The sequence below is a fragment of the Hakea prostrata genome, chromosome 11 (assembly GCF_041222555.1).
Source record: "Hakea prostrata isolate BN-2017 chromosome 11, UWA_Hpros_2, whole genome shotgun sequence".
In the NCBI taxonomy this organism is placed as follows: domain Eukaryota; kingdom Viridiplantae; phylum Streptophyta; class Magnoliopsida; order Proteales; family Proteaceae; genus Hakea; species Hakea prostrata.
In genome coordinates, this window is record NC_142610.1 from 19,816,298 (window position 1) to 19,840,247 (window position 23,950).

General features: G+C 37.9%; 2 protein-coding genes across 2 annotated transcripts; one reads left to right on the forward strand and one right to left on the reverse strand.

The window, feature by feature from the left end:
* Nucleotides 1–1,430: 1,430 nt before the first annotated feature.
* On the forward strand, nucleotides 1,431–5,475 carry LOC149000690 (heat stress transcription factor A-1-like). The gene is made up of 2 exons (XM_089140884.1): nucleotides 1,431–1,901; nucleotides 4,103–5,475. The coding sequence occupies exons 1-2, from the start codon at nucleotides 1,683–1,685 to the stop codon at nucleotides 5,225–5,227; spliced, it is 1,344 nt and encodes a 447-aa protein (XP_088997010.1). The 5' UTR covers nucleotides 1,431–1,682; the 3' UTR covers nucleotides 5,228–5,475.
* Nucleotides 5,476–6,786: 1,311 nt separating this feature from the next.
* Nucleotides 6,787–23,807, reverse strand: LOC149000691 (Zn-dependent exopeptidases superfamily protein). The gene is made up of 16 exons (XM_089139410.1): nucleotides 23,553–23,807; nucleotides 19,941–20,054; nucleotides 19,684–19,798; nucleotides 19,432–19,502; nucleotides 19,242–19,318; nucleotides 18,731–18,808; nucleotides 18,071–18,142; nucleotides 17,903–17,976; nucleotides 16,061–16,193; nucleotides 15,906–15,977; nucleotides 12,658–12,777; nucleotides 12,118–12,189; nucleotides 11,468–11,608; nucleotides 9,380–9,464; nucleotides 8,601–9,042; nucleotides 6,787–7,658 (listed from the first exon to the last, which is right to left on the reverse strand). Exons 1-16 carry the CDS (start codon nucleotides 23,614–23,616, stop codon nucleotides 7,394–7,396), a joined length of 1,995 nt encoding a protein of 664 aa, XP_088995536.1. The 5' UTR covers nucleotides 23,617–23,807; the 3' UTR covers nucleotides 6,787–7,393.
* Nucleotides 23,808–23,950: the final 143 nt, after the last annotated feature.

The following is a 23,950-nucleotide window of genomic DNA, read 5'->3' on the forward strand; positions in this document are numbered from 1 at the left end:
TGTATAATGGTGTCCTTCAAGATGTAATTGACAACACCGCTTCTTCAACTTCATCAACTTTGGAAGCTTGCAATCAAGTAGAGCATCTTGCAAATTCCGGTTATGCATAAGTTCATAAACAAGCAGCATCCGTCGACGCTTGCGGTCACAAGAGTAACCTATAAGGGACACAACACGGTTGCAGTCGATCTTCCCGGCAAGTGACAACTTATTCTGGAACTCCCGTCTCCCTATAACGACCTAGAATCCATAACCTTAACAACGATTTCTTGGCCTGTGGGGAGGGTGTCACGGTAAACAGAACCGAAGCCACCTTTGCCTAATCGGTTTGAGGAGGAAAATGGAGACTTAGTGCGACGGAGAAAATTATAGGAGAAGCGATGAGGAGGCTTTAGATCAGCAGGTACAGTTCTTTTTCGGGTTAATTTGTGAAACAGAATCGCAAGACAGAAAAGACCGACTAGAGTAGTAGAGACACCGACAATGGGTGGGATGAGATGGGAACTAATATGATGATGGTTATCTTGGAGTTGGGTTGCAAAGTTCAGTCATGGTGGGGGTTTCTGATTCGTCTAGAAATGCAAGCGGTGCTACTGCTTCTGGGAACCATGAAGGCGATTCTGGTGTTGTCGGTTCATCAATTGCAGTTGCAAGTGATGGTGGTGGTGGTGGTGGAACTAGAGGCGCGAGGAGGAGAAGATGAGAAGTTAAGAGGTGAAGAAGGTCAACGGAAAGGTAATTTGATAGTACCTACTTTAATAAGTTAAAATTAAAATAATAAAAAAAATCCAAAGAACATAAGGGTATTTTTGTTACAAAATTTATTAAACTGTTTTTTTTTTTTTTTTTTTTTGTTACATTTTTTTTTGTTACAACTGTTTTTATTAAGTGTGTCTTTATTTAATCATTTCTTAAAACCATAGGGAAGCCATATGCAAAAGAAATTTTAAATTGGACTAAAGGTGACCTAGACCAAACCTCAGGGTACAAATAGAAATTACTCAAAAAAAAAATTGGTATTTGCTATGGTTCCGTACCTACTTGTAAAGGGCTGTCGCCAAGTTGACAATTAATTAAGTTCTACCAAAACAAGTTGGCAATTATTTAATTAATTTTAATCCAAGTTGTAAGCAAAGTTGTGATTTCTTTAGGTTAATCATTAGGTATGATTCTTACATGTCGGGTAAAAAAAATTAATAAAAAAACAAAACTGGCGGGTTAAGGGTTTTTCTACAAAGTACAAATAAGTGATATAATGTTATTACAGAAATATTGGGAGTGTAAATGGATAATTGAAATTTGATCCGAATTCGCACCTGCTTTTTTTTTTTTTTTAAAAAAATTTTTTTTTTTTTTAATTTTTAAATCTCAACTCCTTATAGATACCATTTCAGGCTCACAAAATCTCAACTTGCAGCTCATTCCTTCCTGTACTTTTCTCCTTCACTCACGCCTATCTCGGTTTCTCGCTCGAACATGGAGCACGTTCCTGTTTTTCGCAATAACGGTATTAGGGTTTAGGGTTCGTTTCGACCTGGATTTAGATGATTACGCTTCATTACTGATTGATTTTTTCAAATTTGGTACTAAATCTAAGATTGGCGATTGACGTTTTAGCAGAATCTGTTCGTGTTGGATTATTTGGACAGAGTCAAGAAGTTTTCTGGATCGTTTATAGTTTGATGGAAGAATCGGTGGGGAAGAAACCTTCACCTCTTGCTCCATTCCTTACTAAATGCTATGATATGGTCGAAGATCCCGCTACTGATTCTATCGTTACATGGAGTCCATCTAATAATAGCTTCATTATCTTGGATTTGACTGTTTTTTGTAAGGATTTGCTTCCCAAATACTTCAAGCACAGCAATTTCTCTAGTTTCGTCAGGCAACTCAATACATACGTGAGTCATCTACTCATCTCTGGCTTAATTATTAAGAGGAGTCTTAATTTGTTCTTTGATTACTGGGATGTATTTATAATTTGTTCGGTGTTTATACTCTCTTGTTCTTTTTAATCCTCTATGGTCCAGCTTGCTCTGTTAATACATTTTATTCTAACAATTAACCGATGTTTATATGCTGATTTGAGATGATGGTAGTTTTTAGATGGCATGGCTTTTAGCTTGTTGGGTTTCTTCAGATTTTCTTTTTCTGGTAGGACTGTTTATATATTAGTTGAAACTTAGATATTCTAGCGTAAGATTTATCTGTGTGACCATTGGGAGAATACAAGTGCCCTGTATTGGGCATCTTCCATTTGGATTTGACAATTTACTTTCTTTGCAATCATATGCAGAGTTGTAGCTGTTGCGTATGGAATAACACACTGTGTGTAACCTCAAATTGGTAACCCAAAATTTTCTATTTACATTATCCGATGAACATATAAGAGGACTTCAGGAGAATGCTAGCTTATGCACTTGATTTTCCTTAATTAATTCATAAATTTAGTGGGTGAATCTCTACAAGAAGAAGGTGAACTACATTTATGTCTGCTAGCTGTTAACAAGTTTGGGGAAAATCTTTGGTGTGACTAGAGCTTCAAGAACTCCATACTTAAGAAGTGGCATCAGAATGCTAACTGCAGGATCAAGGTTGTTGATGGCATATAGTTCTTCAATGGATATGTTTTCTTCATTGCTGTGATCTGACATCTTGTTACTCTCAGACACTCGCTGGACTTTAGTACTGTAAAGATGGTCGATGAGATACACTCTATTAACATTTTGTAAACACTACATTAATATCGTTTTCATGGTTAAAGAGAATTTCTGACTTTTTATTGGTAGGCAGAAGAAAAGCTTGTGAGATTTTTCTTTTTTCATTTTAAATTTTGGATGGATAATAGTGTTATGGTGATGAGAAGTCAAATCAGAGCCTAAAGGGGACGTGTTGAATAAGCTTTGAACTGTCTGTAACAAAATACATATCATACCCATTAAAATCCTTGTAAAGTATTGGGAAAGTCACTAGTGTACTGAATGTCATTATGATTGAATCTATTCCTATATGTGTTTCCGAGCCAGTTCTTCCCTCCCAGATACATCTGGAAACCAGAAAGAGAGGAGTTCAACAAATCAGCAAACAAGAATCAGCAAACACCCTGTCACCTTTAAAACTGTTGGTTCTTGTGTATTAGGTTCATGGTAACTGGGGAAAACACAGCAGTTATAAGTTTCCCAGCCCACCCCCAGAGTGCAAAACTTACAATCGATACCATAATACACTAATCTCTTAACATTCTAGATCTGGTAATGTAGTTTTATAATCTTAGTTTTACTTCCAGGCAATTGCTAATAGTTCAAGAAGTTAATGTTCATAATATGCAAGTGTTGATTGTCCTGGTCAGAATAGCCACTTGTTTCTATTGCGTCTTAACATCTTTCAAGTAGTGACACCTCAATTTTTCCATGATTTGTCGAGCTGATTCATATTTTGCACTCAAGCTGATAATTGCTGCAGTTTACTGATTGTTCAACATTTCTTGGACAGTTATTCTGTTGAAAGGAACAAGGAAAAAAGTATTATCATTGATGGTTAACTGTAAATTGATCATTGTCTTGATGAATAAAATAAAACAGACAGTTTGAGTGGATGATGAGCATGTTCTGTATTGAGAAACTGAGTAAATTATTAGATGGACCTGTCTGGCATCTTCTGGCTGACAACACAGTCCATCAGATTGTTGGATAGAAACTCCTCTGCAGTGCCTTCATGTTGTGGTGCCTTGCAGTTTGAGCCTGAGAGCTCAAAACTGGAAGATGCTAAAATTCAATCATTCTGCTCTCTGGAAGAAAAGCCAACAAACTGGTTAATCGAATTCATGCATTGGGCTTGGAAACTTCCTTGAGCTCTCATGCCTGAACTTTGAGGCACAGGAGAGGGCCTTTGTCCCAATTGATTGCATTTTTATGTTTCTGTTGAGTACCTGCACTTAGCAGTGGTTATAATTCCATATGGAGGCTTTTCTTCCTTGTAATGAAAACCAGCGAAGAGTCTCCTCAGTTGTTAGGGTATTTCCTGTTAATTAACAATGATATGCCCATAAAGGCAAAGTTGGCCTATCTAATTTTCTTGTTACTTGTGTTTCACTCTGTATCAGGGTTTTAGGAAAGCTGATCCAGATCGTTGGGAGTTTGTGAATGAGGGATTCATCAAAGGTCAGAAGCATTTACTACACACTATTACCCGGAAAAAACACTCTCATGGCCTTATTCAGCCGAAACAGCCCCAACAGAAAAGCACTTCAATCGGAGCATGTGTTGAAGTTGGAAAATTTGGGCTCCATGCAGAAGTTGAGACTCTCAAGAGAGACAAGAACGTGCTCATGCAGGAGTTGGTTAAGGTCCGACAACAGCAGCAGATTGCAGAAGGTAAACTCCGTTGCTTGTCAACTCGCCTCCAAGGAATGGAGAAGGCACAGCAACAGATGTTATCTTTCTTGGCAATGGCAATGCAGAATCCTGGGTTTCTGTCTCAGTTGTTTCAACAAAATGAGAACTGGCGCATGACTGACAAAAGCAAGAAGAGACGTCCCCCAACATTGGAACAAGGTGTAGAAGATGATGAACCTGTAGCTTCTGATGGACAGATAGTGATGTACCAGCCATCAAGAAATGAGACCTCAAATCCATTTTTCATGCAAACCTTGGATGCAAATGTATCTTCAGATCTGGAAAATGGAAGTACTGAGCTCATGAATATGGATGTCAAACAAGGCATAGAAGATGATGAACCTGTAGCTTCTGATGGACAGATAGTGACTTACCAGCCGCAAAGAAATGAGACCCCAAGTCCATTTTTCATGCCAACCTCGGATTCAAATGTATCTTCAGATCTGGAAACTGGACTTAATGAGTTCTTCATGAATATGGATTTCTTGTCTTCCCTAGTGGGAAAAGACTCGGCATCTTCAGAAAATGATGGCCCATTTATACTCCCTGATTTACCAGATGAACAATTGTTGGAGCAGCTGCTACTAGCTGGTCCGTTCTTGGAGAATGTTGAAGAGATGGAGTCAAATATTGCAGCAGAGTCCATGGATACTGAGGTGGAAGTGGAATCAGCCGAAAATAATACCACCGCAGACATGATGCAAAGCGTGGAATCAACTGGACATGATAATAGTTTAGAGACGTCCCAGAAGATGGAAATCCTAACAGAACAAATGGAATTTCTAGGATCTGAAACTAATAGCATACAAGATGTATGTACTGTTTCTAAATAGAATGCAATGTTTTCCCAGATTCAGCTGTTAAAAGGTTTTTCAGAAGAGAGAAAGGTGTACAATCACCACTTGTACAAGAATAGAATATAATATGATACCGGTGCTCTGCAGTCTTGAGTTTCTGTTTTCCACCCCTCGTGAAGATTTCTCCCTTGCCCAGGACATTTCATTGGACTTTTTGACATAGAGAATAACTTCTATTTCTCTCCGATGGGAGACTATGAATATAAGAAGTTGCTGTAAGAAGTTGCCAGTCTGGCGCGGGGCGCTCCTAACACAAAGGGGGCCAGAGGGGGCCGGGGTAGGTTTGCCAAGAGTTACTGTTATTTTTGGTAATTAAAAGAGGGGGCAGGCGGCAACGCAGCTGCTGCCCCCAAGGTTGCCAGTCTGTTACACAGTGCGCCTTCAGCTCTTAAGCACAAAGGAGGCCTAGTATAGTCGAGGGAGCACCGCATGAAGAAATGAGCAGAGAGAAATAGAGGACCAAACCACTTGGGAGTGAGATTGGGACCACTAGACCACCACCCCCGGTGGTTGAATAATACTAAGTTAACCCATATGGTATCTGCTTCAATCAAATTATCTCAAATAAGGAATGATTACGATCAGCTCAGTTCTCCCAGTGGGGGAGTTAGGGTTCAATCCTCCCGGATGACATGCGTAATTGTCCCAACCCCCTAAGTTAATATGAAGCACCCCTTAAAAAATACAATGAATGATTAGAATCAGCCCATGCTTAGATTGATGGGAATAGGTGACAGATTGACAGATTTATCTTCTAGACGTTCCAGCATTCAGATTCTCTCTACCCAGGCAGGCTGTCCACCAATCCTCCCACATTCACGGTTGTCTGACACAAATCTGCCCGTGGTACAAAGGGTGGAGGGATGGGGGAACTCGAAACACCCATGATATTCCTTTGCTACCATATCACACACTCCTGAAAAACTCCTGAGAAACAGGGAGGTATGAACAACAAAGGGTAACTGTCGTTAATTTAGTTCACGGAAAGGGTGCTCACAAATGGGTTACAGATCGTCAACAAGAGGCAAAGCATTAGATGAGGGAATTCAATAGAGGATGTTTCAATGTCCTTGTATTTCATCAACAACGGCATTCACCAAAGTGGATTACATCCATCTGTTTGAGATTTACTTGGACTGCCAGTGCACTCAGATACCTTCTGTACAGAGGATTTTCTATTAGACGTTCGTTGGAAGTGATGTTCCAAACTACCTTGGAGAGTCTTTTCTAACCGAGATATGAGATGAAACTAGTTTTTGACTTCTTATCCTATGCATTGATTTCACAGAGAAGCTTATCCTGCTATCATGGGGATATGGCTAGGCAGTAGAGGAAAAGCCTATTACTCCACAGAAGATGGCAGAAACAATGCATTTCTGTGGATCTCACTGGCCCTCAACGTCGGATTGGACACGGTTAGCATTAAATCCAAGCCAAGCTCATATATTTATCAGCCTCCGCACGAAAGAGACACCGGACTAGTTACAGTGCCAGAGTCATGGATGTCTTACATACTCAGAACCAAGCTGGGTCTTGGGTGGTTCAGGCGCTGCAGAACATCAGCCCAACAGATCTCATGAAAAGATTGAGAAAACTAAAGAAACTTAAAAAGGAAATGATACGTTACCTGAGGGAAAAGGTATTCCAAGGGTAATGGCTTCAAGTACAGAGGGTGGATGAACACAATTCTACAACTCATAAAATTAACCAAGAATTCACCCCCAAAAAAAGAGGTAGAATTCATCCAGGAAATCACCCAAAAAGCTGAGCCAAGATCCAAGATACACAACCTTCACCCACGCCATCCCCTCCTGGGGAGAAAAAGAGAATATACAGTAGCCAGATCTGATCATCTTTTCTTCCATAAATTGGCATAAAAATGGTCAATGTGTTACCTTTATGCTGCGCTTGGATAGAAATACTTAATGAAGAAGACAAACGAAAATGACCAAAGAAACAATCTACCAAGTTGTAACTGTGAGATCGTATAAATGTATATTCTGTTAGTGGTAAATGGGGCCACAGTATTACAAAATTTTCCAACTTGAGAGACTGTTATATGAGCCCTGGCCTCTGCTATTTTGTGAAGCATTTGTCAAGTGAAATTCTCAAGTTCTTATACTTCTCTCGTAAACTTTGACTTTACTCTTGCTTAAGTGCTTTGGTTATATAAGCTCGGGTGGCAACTATCGCAATGTAAGCAAAAACTGTGACAGCAATCCCAGCAAGAAGCACAAGGCGATCATAAGTTGCACTCTGAACTGAAAAAACTCGAAGCCCTATCACATTCCAGAAGCTCTCTGTCCATACAGGATCCACCATCCCCATGTCATCAGACGAGTTCAAGGGCAGAAGTTTCCACATTCCAGACTCAAACTTCAACCGAGTTGAATATGCTGGAACATATCTGAAATAATAATTGAATATGTTACAATTGCATGGGTAAAGCAGCACATTCACAATAGCAGATATAATTGCCTTCCCAAGGTGCCAAATCAGAAAAAATAAAAATTTGAGTTCAAGATCCAAACAAACAAAAGCCATGGTGTAAAACAAGGCACTAACTAAAAGACTCATTATAAGACTGCAAGCATGTTCCACCTGTGGAAAACTATCACAAATAAGATTTAGTATATTGATCCCCATTTGATAGGTGACACAAAAAATGCACCACCACGTGCCCGTAATGCTCGGTTGTTTGATTAGTCTGCTCCTATTAGCACTTCAAATTGACATCTCCACCTCATGGTTGTCAAGGCAATGGTGCCTTGGGTAACAAGGCAACTTTTTTAGGTCCAAGGCAACTAGTTACTGACATATGTACCAAATCAGATGATCCAACCTCGCATAAATAAATTTCAATAATTTCTCAAATTACCCAAAAATATAAAAATATCTCACTCATTATGTTCTAAATAATCCCTTCAAGATAGAGCCAGAGATAAAACATATGGCATTTTCCTTGGCCTTTCCAAATCATCAAAGTCGCTGGCCACTGCTATGGCTCACCTTGGCACCATGACAATTATGACACCTAAAAATTGTAGTCTGAACTTATTATGGGTGAGCAACTGTGGTGCTTTAGTGAGCAACTAATATACCAGCTAATATTCTAATCATTAAATCAAATTAAATCAAATTAAATCAAAAACCATATTCAATCCCAGTTGTCTTGACTCACACAGGCAAAACACTCGTCAAATTACATGATAATATATTTTCTTGATTCCCTTGCTTTACCTTCTAGCAAGAGACACTTAGCAGTCCACGTTGTATGAATTGTGCATGCAATTTATACTGTTATACCATCTTGACTCATGTTATTTGGAGTTCATTGAAAGGGTAATACCTGGTAGTAGAGATAACACAAACACCCTTTCCAGCTGGTTCTGCTTTTATACACAGTTCACCCACATTTTTGCAATCTGATGAGCAAGTGGAACTTGAATTCTCACGTGGAGTAGATGTTCTTTCAGCTAAAAAATTCCACAGGAAGCGAGATATGTCACCAGTATATTCACGATAGGGCATGGAGGAAGGCTCACCCATGAGCACACCCACATAGTGGTTCGGGCAGGTACTGGTAGGCATAATATAATCTTTAACCAGTCCACAAGACAACCCTGGTTCACAGGTCAACAGGCACCCCAGAAGTTCCTCAATCAAGGAGGAATTCACATTAACAGAACGAAGAACTGAAGTAGTTAACTCCTTGTCACCACTTGCAAGAATGTAAAGAGTACGTGCAACAACAGAAGCAGCAGCTACAATTGCAGAAGAGTTGATATTTGCTGCAACAAAAAGAGAATAGAAAGTAATTTTAGACCATCTGTTTCCCTCTTTATCTGTTTTCTTTTGATTCTCCCCCTTTTTTATTCTTTGGGGGTGGGGGGGAGGTCCCAATAGTATGATGCTAGCACAAAACAAGAGTAGGCAACTTCATCCATGTCTTTAATCAAAGAGATGGCAGACAAGATACAAAAATGCTGAGTTGCTGACTACTTCCAGTCTTGTCTTATTTTCTCTCTAACCCTAGCTGTCAAGTAGATCTGTAATCATTCTATCTGTCATCACAAATTTTGTTGGGTGCTCAAAATAATATAGTTGTCCAAAGATAACCTCACTTACAAAGATCATCAAGGTGACTGTGGTAAAATTTGTTGACAAAAGCAGTGTCGAAGTCTTCCAAAACAACCCCAGCAGCCGACAAGTTCTAATTGGGGAGAGGGGGGAAAGAGAGAGGTCACCCAAATAAACTGGTTAGTCAAAAGTGAACCTGTGTAAGAAATATTTTTCTTTGCATACTCTTTTAACTATGACAATTGGAAAATGATCCTCAGTAGAGTGTGAGACTACATGTTCCCAACAGATATGACAGATGTGTCTTCACTCTATTATTAAAATCCCATTTGGAGTGTACTGCAGTTTAAACCAATTGCAATCATGGTGTTTCAATTGAAGCCAATCATTCTTTTCTGGGAGAAAGAATGGAAACATGAGGTACGTCAATCATCTTTAAGAGAAATATATCATCTTTAAAAGAAACATTTTAGTGAGTCTTTCCTCATTTATTTTAAATGATGACCAGAAAGGGGCACTATATGCATTATTGAAAAGTAGAAACCGAAACATGCGATACTGTAACCTCTGATTTTAATCCTAACATAAACTGAAAGATCAGTCTATGTGGAAGACAAAGAAAATGATACTAGAACTATCTGCATTGGTGAAAGAAATGGAAGCATGAGGTACTTTACCCCCTGGTTTTAATCCACAGTGCCTCCATATCTTTCATGCCTTTGATCAAATTTATTAACAATTATTAAGCTTAACAAGATCGTTGGTACACTATTACTGTTAGGGGTTAGGATGGAAAAAAAGAAAGGTGGAGTTGCAAGTAGCACTAGCTGCCATGGATGTTTAGCTAGCCAAGCAAGGGTAGAACATCGAGAGAAAAACCAACTCAATTGCCAGGTTTCTGAGACAAAATGTAGAATCCAAACACTGAGACTAAGCTGAAGGATTGGATTAAAAATTATGGTGCTGTTTCAGAACAGAAGACTAGCCAAGCAAGGTTGTAATTTATTTCTTGTTTCACTGCTGCTAAATCCACTATAAAAGAAAATTTTTTAAAAAGATTCGAGAGTTAAAAGTGGAGGTTTCCAAAATAATTTTTGAAGAAAAGTAAGAAAGGGTTTCAGGGGCTTTGGGGATCTGGCCCAGTAAGAAAGAAATTATTAAGAAGGAAAATAGTTGGGGAACAGGGATTGTTATTACTAAAATTACAAGGGTTAGGTGAAATTGAAGTGTCCAAAACCCTAAGGCTACTTTCAGATTAAACCATCCATAGGCGGAACTTATTCCCAACACCGGGTTCCATCAACGAAATTAGAACCAGAATAAATCAGCAAAATGCAAAATCAGTAGCTTCTTCTCTAAGATACTTCTTGTTCTTTCCTTCATCCTGTAACCTATTAAAGAAGAGGTGGGGTTCACGGAACGGAAGGAAATGGTGAGGAGTCGTAGGCAAAAACCTGAAGAGAGAGAGAGAGGGAGAGAGAGAGAGAGAGAATGGGTTATAAGGGTATTTAGACATAAAGGTATTATGGTAAATTCATTTTATAGTAAGGGTAGTTTTATCATTTAGAGAACTACCCAATGAAGTCTTCGATTAAATACGTAATGAAGTGAACGAAAGGGTAATTTAAGCATAATTTCTGGGGTGTCTGATATACTCAAATGTCCGTAGATGTGTCTGAAATAGGCCAATATGAATAGGTTGTCTGAAACTTGTAATTTGGAATATGTAATTTGGAAACATATCTATGCCATCTAGGTGACTAGATAAGAAAAGCAAACACCTTGCCTAAGTGAATAAAGTTAAACTTGTATTTATACTTGTGCTTAAACCTAGGAGAAATTCACCTTATTCATCCGGCCGGGGGGTTGGGTGGGGTAGAAATTCACCAACGATAAGTTGAGCAATGAAAAGCAAGAATCAAGACACTCAAAGCTATTCACAGGCATAAGGTATTAGGTACTAAGACAATTTTGATCATTTTGTTAACCATCAAATAATGACGGCATAGAACCAAAACAACAGGATGAGAATCAACTATTCCAGGTGATGTTAGATAACTTCCCCAGGCTTATGTTGCACTAGAAAGGAAGCCATAAACTGAACAAGGAACAGCTGGACGTTTACTGTGTGCAAACCTTTCTCAGAAATGCCATCAATGATGATGGAGGTATTCCAGGATTTGAACTATTTGCTGTTGAGATAGTAATGCTCTTGGAAGCAAGTGAACCACGAGCCCGCTGGAAGGCATTCAATGTTTTGTTTACCACGGATGAATCCTACAATAAGAACCAAATGGTACATTAACCAAAACAATCATTAACCAATGCTGATCTTGGATAATACCTACCATGCATGATTGCGATTTCAATTCTGTCAGTCATGTTGAATCCTAAAGGCTAAGAAACAATGATCATGGCACGTGGCTATCAAGTAACAGTCTTTGAAATGTAAAAAGAACAAAGATATGTAATGTGCCATTCTAGCTCTCATTCTGCTTTAGTGTAGCTTGGTTGCAGTTTGCCTTTCTTCAATTATAATAGAATTAAGATATTCAATAGAACTTGAGGGAAAAGAAAAAACAAAGAGGAGGAAAAAGGAAAAAATTTAAAAATTAAGCCACAACATTCAGAATTTTGAAAATTTCTAAAGAGATATTCATGAAATCAATCATCATCAAACACTTCAATCAAAGAAAAAACTTCACAGAACCATGTTTCTTAGCATGAATGAAAAGATTTCAGAAAACCCATAGTACTGTGTAGGAAGAAACAACTTCTTTTCTCACCCCAGCTGTATGAGTGAAAAAGGAATTCACATCTTGACTGATGCCCTTGCCCACAGATCCAATTTCCAAGACCTACACAAGATAATTAAATTCCTGTCAGGAGCAAATTACCAAGTGTACAGGATGTAACTGTCATAATACATTTAAAAGGAGTGTACGAGTATATACATTTAACAGTAAAATAATGCCAGTAATTTAATTTACTGGAAATAAATTAAGACCTAAGTTTCCACCAAAGAAATTTTCTTTGATGCCAGTAATTTAATTTACTGGAAATAAATTAAGACCTAAGTTTCCACTGAAGAAATTTTCTTTTTCTACAACATCCTTAGATATTTAATCACAATATAGAAGCTGCCAACAACGAAATATTTATACAAGTAGCATTATCATGCATAAATTTCACTTCAAAAAGTAAATTAAAGAAAACCTTGAGCGTGAAAATTTTCATGACCATTTTCACATCACTATACTATCAAGTAAAAGAAAGAACTACTACAAATTGCAGGAGGTGCAACTTTACCAAGAGCAGAAGAATACCAGCTCGAACAATGTGCTGTCAAGTCCATTTACTGCATCTGTGTGCATTTCAAGTTCAGCTAAAAATCTCCGGCTACCAAGATAACCCCAGGCTTCTCCAGTGAAAACCATAAAAACAAGCTACATAAAAAATAACTATTAGAAGCATTAGCAGGGGCTGCAGGTGAACAAAAAGTATGACGATGAAGAACAGAAATGCAGATAAACAATTAAAGTAGCGTAAACTTGTAAGCAGATAATCTTTTGGCAGAAAAGCTAATATAAATTATTAAGGAGAGATTACATCAGCCAATGATCAAACAAGGGTTGATCACAACCAGACTGGTGAAGTACTTCATGCAATGAATGGTACTCTAGTTTCCCTTTATCTTTCTTTTGTTGTGTATATGTGATGGCATGTGGCTTTAGCAGCTTGTACTATTTCCCGCTTTGATTTTCCAACAAATTGTTAGCCATAAAATAGTTAAGTTATAACAGATGAAACAAAGGGACAAGAGATGGCATGTGGCTTTAGCAGCTTCTACTATTTCCCGCTTTGATTTCCAACAAATTGTTAGCCATAAAATAATTAAGTTAAAAATGCTTAACGAGTGTGCATTATAAGCGCAGAGTGAAAAAGAGGCATAATAAAAAAGAAGGCAGCCATTTTACAGGTTTTAGGAAAGGACAAGCATATCAGTGAATCAAGCACAAGAGGAATTAGCACCCAAAATGAAATTAAAGAAAACTACAGGAATTTCCCACAATAATATGGCCATTGTACAAATGGATGTTCACTGTGGCTTGATGATGGCCTTTGTTCTTGGCAGGGGCATGCTATAGCAATGGGGAATCATGACTGATTTATGAACAAGGAGCAGGGGTAATTTTGGAAATGAAAAACTAGTGATGATTTGATGAATGTCAGTATGATTTTGAGAGGGGTTGATATCTTCTAGTTGATAAGCCTCAACCTTCTTGTGCCAATACATCTTAGCATGGTGATATGCCATAGCAAGGCAATGTTTAACAGTTGCCCTTAACACAGCTATTCCATCTGATGTTAGGGGGTTGAGAGTTGGGGGGTTACTCACAGGCAAAGTGGTGATAGGTGTCTCTCTCGTAGGTTTTGGTCACCGACGGAGACCACGTTTGGTTGAAGGAGCTAGCACAAAACACTGTTGGAAGGCAGACTTTTTGGACTGTGGATGCTACTAGCACCAACTATGCATCAAAGGCATACAGCCTTGAGTGAGTGAATGATCCTGTATATCTTTTATGCAGATGCCTAAGCATCGCTTAGAGTTCGGCATACCCTCAATGAGCCTGTGCTAATGTGAATTACTAGCACACATTTTACAACAGTGATGATCAATAGGGGTGATGTAGCCTGAATGGGATTAAGAGCAATTGCCAAGGACTGTATAAGGACTGACTTACCTCCCCCCTTTCTCTTTGAGGGGGTGGCGGGGGGAAGGTTAATCTTGAAAAGTTGAATTTGTTGTGTCGAAAACAAAATAAGGCATCAAGAAATAGGGCCTTGAAGGCTTCTTTAGTTAAAGAATTTAGAGATATGTCAAGGATGATGACAGGAGATAGTCTATCAAATTTGAAACAATACCAATAATCAGAAATACATTTCTCTTGTTACACAGGATATAGGGTTGTGGAACAAAAGTTCCCGTTTCAATTTCTAAGAATCCATTGTTTGGATTTTAGTGGAACTTTGATCACAAGTCAAAACTAGGGTACGGTAATGGGAATGATGTCTAAAGTTCGATGGGATCCAATGGATGGACAGAAGCATATCCAGATTCTTGAATAGGACTCTTGATTGGATCAATTTCAAGAAAGAGGCTAATCTTGGGGTGTTTGATGCATGGTTGCCTTCCAAAGGGGGATCAAGTGTAACTTTTCATGTGGGTAATCCATGGTTGAATAGTGGGCAGAATCTGATGTGCAAATCCAAATTTATAGAGTTTTGCAATGGTTGTGCTTCTGAGACAGTGGTGGCAGTCTTCCATTTAGAGGCATTAAGTCCAAGGAGATCTTGGGCTGAGCTCCCATCCACACTCCCCTCCCAAAAAAAAATCCCCTGGGCCTACGGGCTCCCAGTCCTTGTGACTGACTGGTCAGATGATGACCCAAAAAAAAAGTTGCAGGTTTCAAGATTCAGAATGAACATTCTTGGTGTTTCAAGTCCAAGGTAGATCTGTTTATTGGTGTTTAAAGTCATAGAGTTTGCTGTGGCTGTGGATTCAGTCTTTCCTCCATCTACCATCATCCTAATTCATCCACTGAATGACAGCTTCAGCGGCAAGATTTCTATGGGCCAGATTCATCTCCATCCCCTTCTTTCCACTTTCTTTGACCTATCTTGAATTCAAGAACCCACAACCCCAACGCCCCACCCACCCTCCCCCCCCCCTAAAAAAAAAACCTAACCCCCCAAGGGGGGGGGGGAAGTGAAACCAGATCCAGAGGATAATGAGGACAAAGGAGAAATCATACCCAGAATTTGTAAAAATACTTGGAACTGACAGAATATATGGGCAGTCAAAACCTTACATAGGGCACCTTAGCTTTGCTAGGTCTATCTGACTCCAACAGTGCTGGCCACTGCATTGACATTGACCTCACACCAAACTACATATACAATAAACTAGTATTTTCTCATTGTTCCAGACCTCAGCCACATCTTGGTTAGTGATTGTAATCTTCATGTATGAAATATTAAAACAGTGCTGGCCTGTTCAATGGGCATTGACAAGACAAAACCAGTGCCCTACAATCTATAGGTCTTTTCATTATAATAAGTACATGAAAAGTTTAGCTGATTAACTGATGACAAGAACTAACCCTGTAATTTTCAGGGAAGTTTATTAAGGCTTCCCACGTTTAACAAGCTAAACACGTCTTGACTTTTATCAGGAAAGCAACACCCACTAGAAAGCCTTTGGATAAATCCCATGGATGAAAATTAAGTAATTATGATAAAACAGCAGAGATGAAGCAGTTGGAAGCAAGATATTCTACCTGCACCATACAATAATTTAAAATACAATCACAGATCAGCGAGAAAAGAACTTCTTGCCCCAAAACACACATATGTCCACCCTCCCCCAATACTCGCATTGACGAACTTCTTAAAACATGATATATTAAACAGAAGTAATTCAAGAATCTAGAACTATAGAATGTAAACTAGTTCCATAATAGAATGAAGACAGTAAAACTAGCAATCATACCAGAAGAATTTAGCGTTATACCTGCTTGCTAAGTGCATTTATACCATCAATACGAGAAAGCGCATCAACTGCAGCCAGCAATGCAATCATTCCCTGGACATTTCATTTTCTTTTACATTATCCATAATATCAATCCAGGCAAGACCAAGAGCATCTTGTAACAGGCAGAAACTTACTGATAGATGAGAATCAGCACCGGGACTTTTGTCACGGAAAAATGATGCAGAATCCATAGATGCCACTGTTAATATGATGGGCTTCGGTTGCTTTGCAGATGAAATATTAATTGGTGGAAGCGAAGACCAAACACTGCCTTTCAGATTACAGAAACATGAATTTAAAGGTCAAGATGGAGAAGAAACCTTCTATAGAAGAATTTAGTCCTCTAATGACTCATTATGGCAATAAAGACTGATACAAAATCAACTATCAAATATAATTCACTCCAGTCAACAAAGTCAATGGCTTAATGACCTACATATCATTTTTATACATGATAAAAGTTCCCAGTATTTACTTATAGGAATTTTGCAAATAGCCCAATGTCTGGAACATATGATAATTGTCAACAGTGACCAAGGTGCTTTGCTAAGGGAAGATAAAAACCTTGACATAGACATGAAAAAGAGGGGGATGACAGCCATAAGAGAGCTCATTCTGTGTCCAACAAGTCTGGCATAGCCATTAAGGAAGCAGTAAACAGAAAGTAGCATTCTCTCTGTCTTCTTGTTGACTCAATTAGTTTACGATTAGCTATGCCAGACCCCCCAAGACCCACTAAACATGGGAACCTGGCGCATTCGGTATGGCTTTTTCCTTTTTTACTACCATCGCTTTGAAGAATAGTTCTTTTAGTAGTCTTGGTAGAAACTAAGAAAAACAGAAATCCAATTTGAGCTTGAAACGAGACTCGAAGCCACTCACAAGGTACACCAAGTTTGGCAATGTCATTTTGCTTCAATACAACAACAACAATAACAAGCCTTATCCCAACTAAATGGGGTAGGCGTCATGGATCCTTACCTTCCCAATCAGCTCTATTTTAAGTCATACCAGACACAAGGCCTAAGCCATTCACGTACTTTCTCACCATTTCTCCTAAAGTTATTTCGGGTTTTCCGCTAACTCTTCTATTTCCTTCAATTTGGACTAAATCACTTCTCTGTACAAGGATGTTTAAAGATCTCCATTGAACCTGGCCTGCCACTTCAATTGATTTTCTAAAAACCTATTATTTATTGGAAATACTTCTAGACCAGCTCTAATATGATCACTCCTTCCCTTATCCTTCCTAGCGTTGCCATTCATCCATCTTAGCGTCCTCATTTCTGCTACACTGAGTTTATCTACATGATGCTTCTTAATAGCCCAACACTCTACACCATTCATTTCGCTTCAATGAGACATTATAATCAAGTGACTTAAAAACATTACGCCCATCAAATTGGTTCAACTTCCGACCCAATTCAGGCTCATGTCAATAGGTTTCTACTGAAACAAGTATTTGGAACAAAAAAAGGTGAAATTTCTCTTGGTTGTCGTCATTCTGCTTGCAACTTACGGTGGAACAACCCGTTGGAAGCATTTAGAAGTTATCTTCAGCATTATCTTTTTTTTTCCTTTTTTTGGAACTCCAATATTTTATATGTTCTTGCATCCTTTCCTGTCACTTTGCAGGTGTTGTGTCAACTTAATTTGGAAACAGCCCAGTTCATAAAGAACTGCTTTTGCATGTTTTGCATGACTTAAGGATTACTTCATAGCTTTGTACCCATGTTGATAAACTTGACCATGTAAGCAGACAATTCGGGTACTTGAGTTCAAGATGAGTCATTTTACATTATACTAGCATTTTCACAAAAATGAAATCAACATGTAACAAAGCATTCTCTCCCCTAGATGAGAAGAGAATAATTTAGATATGGATGTACCTTCTTAGCATGACCCAGTGCTGGACAAATAAAGTCAACAATTTACAACCAATAAATGATAAACAAAGAGAGATAAGGAAACCTCACCTGTACCCACCCAAAGGCAAACAAGACTGTTGGTTCAGACAAGATTCTGAGTTGTGACTTCCAACCTTAGTTGTCTAAGCAATGTAAGATGAATAGCAGATTATAAAGAAATAAAAACAAAAACAAAAGAACTTGTGTTGAAGGTCCTAAGAAGGAAAAATCTTCTACCTGCATCACCACATCAAACTCAGCCACATTCACAGCATACACTTTCTCATTCTTCTGATTTTTATTGGCCATCTGCACATATTAAGTAAGCATAGTTTGCATGAACAAAACAAGTTACATCCCCAAGGAATCCTCAAAGAAGAAATCTGCTACTTGTCCAATTAAGAGAAGAAATTACAACAAAATAAACAGAAAATAATACTAATAAAAGTATTATAGAAAGAATGTTGTCTGGCTGCCTAGAGCGCCTCAGCACATATTGTCTTCCTCCACCCACAGTACGGCCAGGTGTGTGATATCATATAAGGGAGGGAAAACAGATGCAGAGAGGCCGTACTGTATATCATGCAGCCCACATTCTGAGGTCTCAACACTAGGTTTTGCTGCTGGTCTAACCTGGGTTGGAACCCAAGGCTGAACATGGGTCTCAACCATCAATTTAATCCTGCTTTGTTTCAGCCAAGACTGAAACCCAGACAACTAGGAGTTTTCGGCCAAATTCAATCGAGATTTAGCTACATGATTTTGCCTAGCAGCTTTCTTTCTCCCTAACAATAAAGAAGAAAATAACTACAACATTCGAATCAATTGGCAGTACTACAATTGACAATAATAAATGCATACCAATGACAAATAGACTGTAAAACACATTACAGTTACCTCTTGCAGAACAGGTGTGGAATCCTGTGACAGCAAAAACACAGGAAAATTGTAGTGCTTCAACATAAGTCCAGATCCCTGCAAATATTGATAAACAAAGTTTCTTACCTTCATCAAGCAAAACATGAATGGAAAAGTCACTCAAGATTTTCAAATTAATAAATTAGGTGGTCCAATTCAGTCCATACTTGACCTTGAACCATTCAACCAACTAAAAGTTTTGCCTCATTGTTCTTGATTTTCTTAGACTACTCAAAGATCAAGTAATAAAGCACTAAGATCATCCTATCACTTATACATGTGACAAAAGTATAAACTACAGAAAATTGATAACTACAAGGGATCACCTATCAAAACAGTATGAATCAAAGGTAAGAGTAGTCAAGTAGTGGGAGGATAATTAGAAGGCTAAAATATGGTTCCAAATGTTGTGATTATTTTATTACCAATGGTTCAAGCAATTAGATAAGAATCTATCTGAAAGTTAAATCAACACAACTTCATAACTTACAACAGGGTTCCATTCATAATTGAGGCTCTTGTATGGGGCAAACATGGCCTGAGGAAATTTTTCAACAGGTGAGAACCCTACAAGGGAGAAGAAACAGCAGGTTTAGCAACTACTAATTAGTTCATAATAAAAATCCTTCTCCCACTTCAGTTGTTTAAGTATAGAACATCATAGTTCACCCCCAACTTACCTTGAATTTCATCCCCTGATTCAATCAGAACACCACCTACTTTTTCAGCAAAATTTATATCATTTGATACCCTGAAAAAGTAGGGTTCTTCTTCATTGTCAATAATGTCGCAAAATTTTCAATAAAACCATGAAGCACACAAATTAAGTAGGCAGTCGAAACCTTGTAAAAAGGGAAATCGCAGAAGTAAGCAGAAAAGATTAAGAAAAGGACTCTAGAAAATACATAGATTAAAAAGTTGGGCAGATAAACCTTGTAAAAAAATTTTGAAAGTCATCTACAGACACCAAAATGGCAGATGAATCAGACAACACAATCTCATTCTTGAATCTTACGATTGGAGCAACAACCTTTCCACGTCCAGGATCTGAAGATATTGTCACAACTTCATAAGAAATCACGTGACCACAATTTTATCAATGAGAAAGAATTTAATGAGCTGATAATTAGCATTTGAAAGCAGCATGATGCAAGAATGAATGGGAAAAAAAACTACTGTTGATATTTACTTGCACAGCCAATTTCACCAGAAAGATTCAGCAACCGCACACAAGGATATCCATCTATACTTGAATACATTGACATCTCAAGATCCGGAACAGACTCTAAAGAGTAGTCTTCTCCTGAAATTTTCACATAAAATTTAACTTTAGAATCGAAGCATGCAAACCAGCAATTTGGAATATAAGTTTGCAGAAAAAAATACTACTTCCTAACAAAGCAATGAACTCCAACAAACAACAGTGCTCTTTCCTGGAGTAATATAAATCTAGGAATCTGGAGAGGCAAAGGCAGGTACCATTTCTACCCCCATTCATTTCCAAATCTAGGAAGAATTTAAAAATTGCCCAATGTTATTGAACTTGGCCGACAATGCATATCAGTTCCAAACACAAATATGAACATGCAAGGGTCAACAACTTGAGTCAAATAGAGGCTGGACAAAAAAATTTACCAAGTCAGAGGGACTCTTTAGTACATAAAATAGGAATTGAGTAAGATACTGAGAATCTGAGATCTTGTAATTTATAAAAAAAAAAAAAAAAAAGGACCCTCAAAATCTGATTGATAACAAAAATAAACTATTTAATTCACAAGACTGATGCTAAAATGATTTAAGAGATTAATCGAAAAGAGGGGGAAATATTAAAAAACATAGTCTATAAAATTGCCCAATAAAAAGTTGGATATGGTAAGAGGTTGAAATTTTCTCCAGTTGTGGTTTTGAGTTTATCAACAAGAAATTATAATAAAGTAGGGAACTTGTATGAGAAACAGAGCTCCAAGAGAGCAAAAGGATATAAGGAAGTGTTTTATCAAAAAAAAATGCTGGCTTCAGGTAATTCTGAAAATAAATTTCCTCCATGAACCATATGGATACTAGGACAATGCAACTAGAACACAGTTAGGGTTTAGGATTACCTCGTTGTACCACAAGAGCTGTACCTCCAAAATATGGCATTTGTACAATCAAAATTTTGTGAACCACCAGATTTTCTCAATCATGATCGAGTGAGAGACCTCAAATAATGGAAATAATCCTTCCACTCAAGGGTTCAGAATCATCATTCTCAAAAGGAACACAAAGTGGAGGAGAAAGGCAGGAGGTGACAGGCTGCTAAACTCCTAGTTGCATACTTACAGAATGGAAGCCCTAATCTACTAAAGCAATATTATGACAAGTAATGTACAACTTTCCAATCAAAATAAGCAGAGTTTCCCAAAATATTTCTGCTTTGATAATGGTTGACACAAAACCAGGTGTGATACCTGGGTCTTTCCATGTTTCAGTCAAAACTTCAAAGTTTCAGCGAAACTTCAGTCATTTTCTGGTTTTCGGTATCATTTTGGTGAAATCCTTAGTAAGAAGGGGAATTTCCCAAGATTTACGTCCACAAGATACAAAAATTATTTTTTTAAAAGAAAACTTGACTTTGTTCTACACTTACATTTTTTAAGATCCAATACACTTTATAATCCCTTTTCTTTTCTAGTAGATCTTGGAAATTACCCCTCATGTAAAATGCACGGTTTCAGTCGAAATTTGGAAGTTTAGATCAAACCTTGACCATGCTTTGAGCTTCAGAATCATTTCACTAGTTTCACCTAAAGAGGGAATCTTCCTTGACAGGGTCTTTTTTTTTCTTTCCCTTAAATTGTATTTTTGGCAAAATAACTCTCATATTTTGCAATGAGTCATGTATAACATTTGAGAATTATGAATATCTCTAAAATAATGTTCTTAAGCAAATCTTAGTTGTTTGGGTTGAAATATGTGCATCCTAGTAGCTGATAACAAATTTCGAGTATACACTATTGTGTAGTGTACAGCCTAGGGTCTAAATACCATTTTGGTGTGCTCTTTTACTATCTGCAGGTTCCACTATGTTTAAAGGGCCTAAGATAGATTTCCTATAACTTCTGCAAATAAATTCAACCATTTGAACTTGGAACTAGAAAATTTCAACCAAAATTTTTTGATTTCACAAAATATTTTGGTTTCAAGCCTGGTTGAAACTAACTTCAAAAAAGGAACCAATAAACTTGATGCCAAGTTGCAGCATTTATTGGCTAAGCCAATAATGATTTCCTTATATGAGTCATGCTTAACCTATGTACTTAAGGTAAATGCCTAAAAGTCTCACTTTTAGTTAATTTACCAACAAAGAAACCCCCAAAATGAAAAGTATTCCATTAGAGTGAAAAAACAACTATGTTAAAACCTCTCCACTTAAAAATGTCATGTAATAGGCTTACAGGCATGGAATATAAACACTGTCAAAAACCATAGCCCATTGGAAGAGCTATGTCAGAGAATCTCAACCACTGCTAGATTATGGGGAAAAAAAAAACATTTTGAAAAACCTTTAGATGTAATTATCTATCAACATAATAATGTTTCAAATGCATTGGTTAACTGTTTATTAAACTGCCGCAGAGCTCAAAATTTTGGTATAATCACGGTAACATAATTCTCTAAACTTACACCCACCAGGGAAACAGATACCTCGTTGATATTTCTCTTACATTAACAAATAATGTTGTGAATCCAGTGTGCCGATATATGGCCAATCTAGGCATCACTTTGGCACTCAAAAGCACACAAGTCAACTACAACAGTAAAAACCATATTGGGTATATAGCGACCCAAAACTGATACTGAGAATCTTGTGACTTAATATAACTAATGACAGTGTATCCAATATTCTCAAATTAACCAATTTGAGACACATGTACATTTTTTTATCACAATCCAATAAATATCAATATGACAACCATATGGACAAAATGCCCAATTTCTGTCCTTCATTGCATATATTTAAAGGTAAGTAGCCTTGAGACAACTTGGGACACGTACCCGACAAAAGGAAGGCATCACAAGGGAAGAAAATCTTTCTAAAAATGAAATAAGCTAAAAACTTAAACAGCAACATATCCTCCCTGATCCTATAGGTTGTGGTGTTATCCTAGATCCGTGAATGGAACAAACACAGTAAGAAGAACACATTCCAACATGTCTACACAGTGCAGACTAACACCAGTAACCAGGATAGTGTACAAGTTAGAAAAGGAAAATATAAGTAGCAAATATCCCCAAGAGGTAGAAAGCCAAAGATGAATATACAATGAAAACAAATCTTTGAGTATGCGGAAACAATCCAAAACGCAAAAGCAGCCTAAGCATCAAACTATCGAAAATCACCAACCGTTAACATTCACATCCTGCAAATTGCAGTCAATACAATATCAAATTAAAACAACCAGTCCCTACATCCATTGAGATGTACGACCATTAACCAACAAATATGATCGTGGTGATCGAAGTGGTCACCAGAATAGCCTTTTTCAGCGTAAAATCGCCAGTTCCAAAAATAAATAAAAAATCAAACTCGCAAACTAGTGTGTGCTCAATATGATGATTACGATTCCACGACTCATCCAAAACTCGTTTTGAATTATCTCGGATCGCTAATTCTGGAGAAGAAACACAGTAAATAGCATCTTTACAGTGACTAGACAGAACAAAAACTCGATAAACTAAAACGAAACTGCAAATTTCCTTTATTAAGCTTAAAATGCAGAATGATAGAGAGAAAATGAAAAGTAGCAACCGAACTCACCGGCAAGAGAGAGGTGAAGTTGCGTAATCAAGCACAGCAGAACGTAAACAAGGTTGCCGGCCATCGCGACGATGAGATATTAATCAAAGAGAAGCTTTGACAGGCTATACCATGATCTCTTTCCAGCTTCTCCCTCTCAAACGAATTCTACGTTTGAGGTTAATTGATTGACCTACAAGGCTCAAATGAGAACTGAGAACGACTGAATCTGAAGATTCTGAACCGAGATGCTCTCTCTCTCTCTCTCTCTCTCTCTCTCTCTCTCTCTAGACCTCAACGTTCCGATTCTTTATCCGGCCCAATGTTCATTTAGATTATGGGCCCTGACGTCCCCAGTTCTACATAAGCCGGGCCCAGTTCAATCTTCATTTGAACTTTGGACCCTAGTTCCAGCCCAG

Bases quoted from the DNA above. Each gene is read 5' to 3' on its own strand.
- LOC149000690 (XM_089140884.1), top strand. From the start codon at position 1,683: ATGGAAGAATCGGTGGGGAAGAAACCTTCACCTCTTGCTCCATTCCTT. The intron at 1,902-4,102 runs GTGAGTCATCTA...ACTCTGTATCAG, and splicing joins TCAGGCAACTCAATACATAC to GGTTTTAGGAAAGCTGATCC.
- LOC149000691 (XM_089139410.1), bottom strand. From the start codon at position 23,616: ATGGCCGGCAACCTTGTTTACGTTCTGCTGTGCTTGATTACGCAACTT. The intron at 9,465-11,467 runs GTTTGCACACAG...CTCCCCAATTAG, and splicing joins TGATGGCATTTCTGAGAAAG to AACTTGTCGGCTGCTGGGGT. The intron at 9,043-9,379 runs GTAAGTGAGGTT...TTTTTGTTGCAG, and splicing joins CAGTCACCTTGATGATCTTT to CAAATATCAACTCTTCTGCA.